Source organism: Poecilia reticulata, linkage group LG11 (assembly GCF_000633615.1).
Source record: "Poecilia reticulata strain Guanapo linkage group LG11, Guppy_female_1.0+MT, whole genome shotgun sequence".
Lineage (NCBI taxonomy): Eukaryota > Metazoa > Chordata > Actinopteri > Cyprinodontiformes > Poeciliidae > Poecilia > Poecilia reticulata.
The window spans coordinates 7,302,981-7,311,193 of NC_024341.1; the positions used below are offsets into that span (position 1 = coordinate 7,302,981).

An 8,213-nucleotide genomic window follows, 5' to 3' on the forward strand; every position below is an offset into this window, starting at 1 on the left:
TCTAGACCCCTCAGATCTTCTGGTTCTGGTTCTGCTCTGCATCCCCAGAACCAGAACCAAACGAGGAGAAGCAGCATTCAGCTTCTACGCACCACAAAGTTTGAACAAACTTCCAGAAAATTGTAAGACAGCTGAAACACTGGGTGCCTTTAAATGTCAACTTAAAACCCACCTGTTTAGAGTTGCTTATGGCTAAATTAGGGTTTTAATGTCTTAGGTTTGAGAATCTTTGTAAGATGCTAAAACTCTGAGGTTTGAGAATCCTTGTATGATGTCGCTCCGCTAAAACTCTGTTCGAGGAGACCCCATAAGGGCAAGTCCTCACGTGGATGGATGTTTTAAATGTTTTTATCTTTACTTTTAATAATGTTTTTATCTTCTTATGTTTTTTAATCTTTTTCAAAATCTATTTCTCTTTCTCACTGTTTATTCTGTTTTTATTTTTATTTTAAAGCACTTTGAAATGCCTTGCTGCTGAAATGTGCTATACAAATAAAATTTGATTGATTGATTTCCTTTCTTCCCCAGCTTCTCTTGCTCTGTTTTTGTGCTGCTTTTTTGGAGCCTTTCTTTGCGCATCCTCCAAATCTACAAATTAAGATTGTGGTTAACTGGTCTCTCAATAATGCATTTAATCAAACTTTCTCAATGAGAAGACTGGGCACAGGCGAGCCCACTTGTCCTGCTGGGACATACCCAGCGGGATCCACCCTGGATTTATTTGGACTCATGATAACTGGATTTCTGCTGTTTGGATCTTGTGGATACCTGGCATATAGAGAAGCTCGTGACAAACTGAGCCGAACTACCGAACACTCAGACTGACACTCAGGCTGTGAGACGAATCAATCTTGGAGAAGTTGCAACCACACTAATTTGGATGACTGGAAATAAGAAATCTACCGGTTGAGACCTTGGGATGGATAGAAATTTTAAGTTTGCCCATTCTACAGACAATTTGTTTATTCTGAATCTGGCTTCCTGTGTCTGCCCTTGGCTCACTGACCATCTCCTGGAGTTTATCTTCCCACCATAGCTTATCTGACCACAGATAGAATAACTAAAGGGGAGCCAAATCCACACTTATCTTGGCTAGGAACATGTCAGAACAAAAAAAAAAACAACCCTTCCTGAAAAATCGCCGACTCGGTAGACACACACAGAGCACGGAGGTTGGGGAGGGAACTTCATCGGGAGGTGTGTACAGAGTTGTTCGGGCGGACGATGTAAGGGGGATGGACCTGCTGGGTCGGGCGAGGAACCAATTGTAACGGTTTGAAATTCTAGTTTAATTTATTTTCTCTAGGATTATTGTCAGGTCTTTTTTGTTTTCTAGAGTCTGAGTGGCTTTTGTGTTAATTAGTCTCCCATCTTTGGTTTTGCTGCTTTCTCCCTGTCCCAGCTTTTTTTTTGTTTTTCTTGTTTTGTTTTAAGGCATTTGGCAGACCAGCTGCAATGGTGTATTACCGCCACCATCAATGAGCTGGAGTGTGGACAGCGCACACAGCTGTAAGACATTTCTTCTTAGTTCCTTTGGTTCTGTGACATTTTTTACCCCTGTCTTTGTATTTAAGCTCCTGATTTCTCATTGTTGGATCCTTCTGTTTCACTGCCTGATTTCCATTCAATGGTCTCACTGATCTAGCTCCCCGTCCTGTTTTACATATATCAAGACCTCTAGATTTCACTTATTTAAAATTTAGTCTTTGAAATATGTATTTTAGGGGCTTTCTGTACCTTAACTTTGCCAAACAAAACAAGCATTCATCTTTAAGGATGAGAGTAATTAGCTAATACTTGGATTGCAAATTAGAAATCTGTTGTAATTTGTGAGCTAATAAACATTCTTTGCACTTTCTGAAAATATCAAGTCAACTCTGTTCTATATTTTCAAACTACAATCTGTTCTTTCATGATTTTTACCTTGTCATGATCAATTGCTGTGTCTCCAGTGATGACAATTCTCTTCTCAATTCGAGTCTCAGAAATTCCTCCTTTCACCGTCTACAACAACAGATAATTTACAAAGACTGAAACACATATACTTTTACAGAGATTCATTTTTATTGTGTCTCAATATTGTCTCTTTGAAGATATCAAAATTCAGTCGTTGGTCATAATGCAGATATGTAATTTTTCCAGCACAAACATAATACTTTTGTGAGGTATTTTATAGAATTTGTTGATTTGCATGAAAACAGCTATCAGCAAAAAACGCTTAATCATGTTTTATGTTCCTATTGCTGATGTAAATGTAAGAAAATAGAGTTATGCCAACTAAGATTTAAAAATTAACAAACTTGTATCAGTCTATTGCATCAGACTGCAACCTGTGGATATGGGTTCAATAATTCATCGTCCTTTTTTATGTTTAATAAAACCATTTCCCCCACTTTTAAATGTTATGAAAAATTATGGTTTTGCTTTTCCATTTTTTGACTAAAACAAATCTGATCACTCATGAAGAAAGTCAGATGTTTAAAGTTTCTGTTGATGTGTATTATCCATTTTATATTTACATAATAACAATTGGTATAAAGATATTGGTATATAAGCCAACCCATGCTTTATATGGAAATAAAAGACACTTTGTCTCAAAGTCAGGCAGACATGGGGAGGAAATGTAAATAAATCTGAATCAGCTTTCTAAATGTTTTAATTGTGATTCTTTAGTTGTAACAGAAATCCATTTTTATAACCGCCCTCAATTACCTTTTTGTGTTGTATGTAGGAAACATTTCCTGGTCAAGAATACAGGCTGCATTATGAACCTCTTTTTTTTGACGAATGACTTATTTGAATCTTGTAAGAATTTTTTTGTGAAATCTATTTATACTTTGAGCGAAACTAGAAAATAAATAAAGTTCTCATTGAGTCACCCTGAACATGTTTTAGTGAATTCTGTTGATGTTATCGCCTGTTTGCCTGTTAATGATATGCACAGACCTTAGTGATCTGGGTTGTGGTGGTGGTGCTGATAGTCTCAGAAGTGATAGTCTGGGCACTCAGCAGCACTCCTGAATCCTTCTCTGCTAGGGTTTCCACAGGCTGTCGGAGAAATGCATTGATTATTAACTGTTCAAGACCATCATACTGATCTCATTTGTGTCTATAATTTGACTGTTGATCTCAGAAAGTTTTTCACTAAGACGCTGTATTCTTGTGTTGTTTTGAAAAGTTAGTTATGTTTATAGGCATCACTTACTGTGTATTAACGAACACTATTTTATTAGTAACAATAATATGCCATTGTAATATGTTAGTTTAACTTCTAATTTTAGTAGAGTTTCTTTGGACTATAGCTCAACTGATTTATTAATGAAACTAGTGTCTACTGTTAACATGCAGCTATTTATACAAAATGAATACAATTTCATAATAAATTTTCAAGAATCATCCTGTGCAAAACAAGTAAAATAAATTTCTAACTAAATGAAATATCATGAGAGACCTTAAGACAAATTGTGACCATTGCAGAGAAGCTTTGCACACAAAATATAACTATTTGTTTTTACACACCTAGGACAGTGTTTCCTAACCCTGATCCTGAAACCAAACTGCTCTGCATTTTTCCCTGCTTTAATGCAGTTGCTTCAGCTGATTGCAGTTCAGCAAACACCTGTTAATCTACCACCAAATGAAATTAGTTTGGCTGAAGCAAGGACATAGGTATGTCATGAAACATGCAGGACCATTGTTGGGGGAAACGGCGTAAGGAGACACTTTAATTCATGTTCAGTGTGGTTCTTTCTCCAACCTGTTGATGTGACCTTTGATTATGCAGTGATTAAGAATCTGGGCACTACTTAGTAGGGATAAGTCAAGTTCCTTCTAAAGATTCTGCTTGAGGCCTTTGCTCCCTTAAGTAAAGTTTATAAGTTTATTGTTATTCAATAAACTTTATTAATTTTTTCACTTAGTATCAACCAAATCCTTCTATTTCACCTTAATTTGGCAATATTTTTATTCACACTTTTCAAAGCTTATTTTTATACATTTTTGCAAGAAAAAAAAAGAGTACACAATGCATTTCCATATTTTAATAAAACCTTCATTAATTTCTTCAGTTTTTCTTAATGAGCTTGGTTGAATGTCTCTTGCTCCAAATTCCTGTTAGGAGGCCTGGGTCTGTTTCCACCAGAGGGAGCCAGGAAGCTGCTGTGGAAGTCGGACCTGCTGAGTGAACTCACACACCTGTTAATCAACTAGGCTCATCAGCCCGAGGATAAGAGAAGCTAGTTGGCTGTCCTTCGGAGCTTGAGTGGTTAACCTACATGATACTCATGATAATTCTTAAATAAAATGATCCCAAGTCTTGAACACAAGATTCTACCACTGTACTCATTATCTTTGGAGTGCCTGCTCCCTTTTTCTTATACACCACAATGCGTCAAACTCAGGGACCACCCTAGTGAAAAAAATACTTTAGTATATTTCAAATATACTTACATTTGTGTAAGTATATTTTAAGTATACCAATTAACTGTGCTATCTATAAATATATGTGAAGTACACTAAAAGTATGCTTGTACCAATTTTGACAACTTTAAACATAGACCTACTTAAATATAATTGTACCAAAATACACTTTTAAGAAATATATTAAAGTATACTTTAAGTGAACAAAATATGTATTTGCCCAAGTGCAAATATACACTTACTCAAGTGTACATTTAAAATATATTTTAAATAAGATATTTTGTGTATAGTTTAAGATATATGCTCAAAATAGAATTTTTAAAAATAAAATTCACATAACGCTTACTTTAAATTATTAATTTCAGTGTTTTAAATTACATCTCAGTGGCTAATAAAGTATGCCTTTTTAGCCTTAATAATCTTGTACTATTTTTGTTAAAATGGCAAAGAATAATAAAAAAATCCTAATAGTGGAACTTGATGTAATGTTGTTTAACAAAGTAATGTATTCATGCCTCAACATATCAAACATTGACAGTTTAGTGACAGAATTTCTACAACAAAAACAATACTTGTAGGTAAATGTAGCAGGTATCTTCAGCTTTACATTTCTCTGAATATGATCTGTTGTTTCAGTTTTTTAATTAAAGCACGGAAGCTGTCTTTATCCAGTCTATTTTCAGACATGACATAAGATCTGTTAGTGAACGGCATTAGCTCCAGTTCACACTCCAGACCAGATGGTGGCGGTATTGCACACTTTCAGCTTTGTTGAAAAGCGCCATAAAAAGAAAAAGCTATGAACCAGAGAAGATAACAGACGCTGTTCAAATTCAACATTTTTACTCACAGAATATTGCCTTAAAATTAGAGAGGGCCTTGATAATAGTTAATAGTTTTGGTAAATTCAAGCTTGTCACGTCCTAGTCCGAGTTAGACGACAACACAACTGGAAAAGAACAGGATGGAAATGAAATGTGAAGGAACCGAAGGGACGAAGGCTGCTAACTTGTTGCTAGCTGGTGGTAAGTTTGCTTCAAAATGCTAATTATCTTTGTTTAATTATAAACAGTGCAGTAAAGATATAAACAAACTTAAGTTGGTTTTAGAAATAATTATTTTATCAATTTTATTGTGACTTTTATGATTATTACTATAACAATCATTCAGCTTCATGTTATAACTGCATAAAGGCTCTGTTTGTTGCGACTTAATAGTCTTCTAAATCAAGATGGCGGCGCGTGAAAAACGCGAGGCTCAGCGTCTCTCCAGGACCTGCTATTTAGTGGTTTTCTATCCATTTCTTACTGGACTTTTTTTCCAGAACTGCACCGTGTTGCTCTGCTATAGCAGACATGAGCTTCTGGATCTGTGGAGCAACAATATTAACACTTTTATCGCCGATCTTCGACTCATCCCAGAAATCTCCAGAACACCGGAGGCTGTCCACTTCTCCCGCCTGAGCGGAAGTGCGCGCAGACGGCGAAGAGACCGTAAACAAAGGCGGGGTAGGCGTGGAGGGGTGCGAGCTAGGCTAAAGCTAACACCACACCGGCTCCCGTTAGCCAGCATTTTCCTCTCCAATGTCCATTCTCTGGCCAATAAAATGGACGAGTTACGGCTTTTCATCACGAGTGACAGACAGATTATGGAATCAAATGTCATGTTTTCACCGAAACATGGCTAAACAACAGCTGTCCAGACAATGCTATCCAGCTAATTGGACGCCACACACACCGAGCCGACTGGAATGCAGATGACTCCGGCAAGACCAGAGGTGGAGGCTTGTGCATTTATATTAACAAAGCTTGGTGCACAGACTCTGCAACTACCGGAAGTCACTGCTCACAGAATGCAGAGTTTTTAATGGCCAAATGCAGACCTTATTACCTCCCAAGGGAATTCACTTCAATCATCCTCACTGCTGTGTACATCCCCCCGGATGCTAATGCCAAGCTAGCCATGAAAGAACTCTATGCGGCCATTAGCAAACACCAAACACCCCGAGGCTGCTTTTATTGTTGTGGGTGACTTCAACCACTTGAAGACAGTCAAATTTCACCAACACGTCTCCTGCCACACTAGAGGAGACAAGACCCTGGACCATGTCTACTTCAATCTGACTGGAGCTTACAAGGCGACACCCCTCCCCCACATCGGACAATCAGATCATCTCTCCCTGTTCCTCACACCTCGGTACTCACCACTCATCCAACGTGTGAAACCCACTGTGAGGAGAGTAAAGGTGTGGCCAGGGGGTTCAGACGCTGTGCTCCAGGATCGGTTCAGGAATACAGATTGGAATACTTTCCACCACACAGACTTGGATCAGTACGTCTCATCTGTACTGGACCACATCTCCACTACCACAGACTCCGTCACCACCCATAAACCATGTACCCTAACCAGAAACCCTGGATGAACCGAGATGTTTGTCTCCTGCTGAAGGCCCGCAACATCGCCTTCAGGTCAGGGGATGCACAGACCTTCAGTGCAGCCAGGGCTGAGCTGAAGAGGGGAATCAAGAAGGCCAAACACCACTACAAAAAGAAGGTGGATGATCACTTTTCCAACTCCAACCCCCGACGTATGTGGCAAAGCCTTCAGATTCTCACAGACTACAAGAATCCCAACACCTCCTCTGCCACCTCTGATGTCTCCTTCCTCAACGAGCTTAACAACTTCTATGCTCGTTTTGAGAGAGGGAACACCACAACTGCAACCAAGGCAACCACCACCTCAGACCAACAGCCACTGATTCTCCTCTCCACTGATGTAGGAGCGGCTCTGAGCAGGATTAAATCCGACAAGGCTGCGGGTCCTGATGACACACCTGGACGTGTCCTTAGAGCGTGCTCTGAGGAGCTGGCAGGAGTGCTGACGGAGATCTTCAACCTCTCCCTTGCCCGCGCTGTGGTACCGACCTGCTTCAGGTCTACCTCCATCGTCCCAATCCCCAAGAATTCCAACCCAACCAGACTCAATGACTACCGCCCGGTAGCCCTCACCCCCATCATCACCAAGTGCTTGGAGCGGCTGGTCCTAGCACACCTCAAATCCTGTCTCCCCCCCACCCTGGGCCCCCACCAATTTGCATACAGGCAGAAGAGAGGACGCAGTCTCCATAGCGCTGCAGTCTGTCCTTTCTCATCTGGACAGCAAGCACACTTACGCCAGAATGCTGTTCTTAGACTTTAGTTCAGCATTTAACACTATCATTCCATCACAACTCATTACCAAACTCACAGACCTAGGCATCAGTTCACTCATGTGCAACTGGCTGCTCGACTTCCTGACCAGTCGACCCCAACATGTCCGGCTGGATAACCACTTCTCATCCACCATCATCATAAACACTGGAGTGCCACAAGGCTGTGTGATGAGTTCCTTCCTCTACTCCATCCTCACCTATTACAAAGCACACAGCCTTTCATAATTTATTTAATAAATTATTTAGTAACATCAATAGATATTTATCTACTCTTATATTATGTCTATGGACCCTGCATTGGCTGCTCCAGCGCAGGAAATACGGTGGCCATCTTGGATATACCCTCCTACTTTGCTCAATCAAAACAGCAGAAGATGTCTCAGCACTGACGGATATTGTTGTTCTGATCGATGGACTGTTGATGTGAGGGCTCCAACGACAACATTTCACAAGTAAGATGGACATATTATTGTGTATATAATGTGATTAGAATATTACTTTACTGTATTTATGTCCACCGGCGAGATACCAGCTAATATTAGCTACGGTGCTTGGTGTAATACGGGTTCAGCCGCTATGAAGG

General features: G+C 39.6%; 2 protein-coding genes across 17 annotated transcripts in view; both read right to left on the reverse strand.

Moving 5' to 3' along the window:
* The window catches only part of dlgap3 (discs, large (Drosophila) homolog-associated protein 3), a 908,365-nt gene that overhangs the window by 216,579 nt on the left and 683,573 nt on the right, over positions 1 to 8,213 (reverse strand). The gene's annotated exons all lie outside the window — the stretch shown is intronic.
* Positions 1 to 8,213, reverse strand: part of epb41a (erythrocyte membrane protein band 4.1a) — an 86,553-nt gene that overhangs the window by 13,723 nt on the left and 64,617 nt on the right. For 9 of the 12 annotated variants that reach the window (XM_008421563.2, XM_008421561.2, XM_008421560.2 and 6 more), the window contains 2 exons: positions 2,947 to 3,048; positions 1,924 to 2,004 (listed from right to left, as the gene is read on the reverse strand). The exons of 1 other annotated variant lie outside the window; for it this stretch is intronic. In XM_008421563.2, the coding sequence (XP_008419785.2) occupies positions 1,924 to 2,004; positions 2,947 to 3,048 (183 nt within the window). The remainder of the gene's footprint in view (positions 1 to 1,923; positions 2,005 to 2,946; positions 3,049 to 8,213) is intronic. 2 more of the 12 variants (XM_008421564.2, XM_008421557.2) reach the window with 1 other exon arrangement.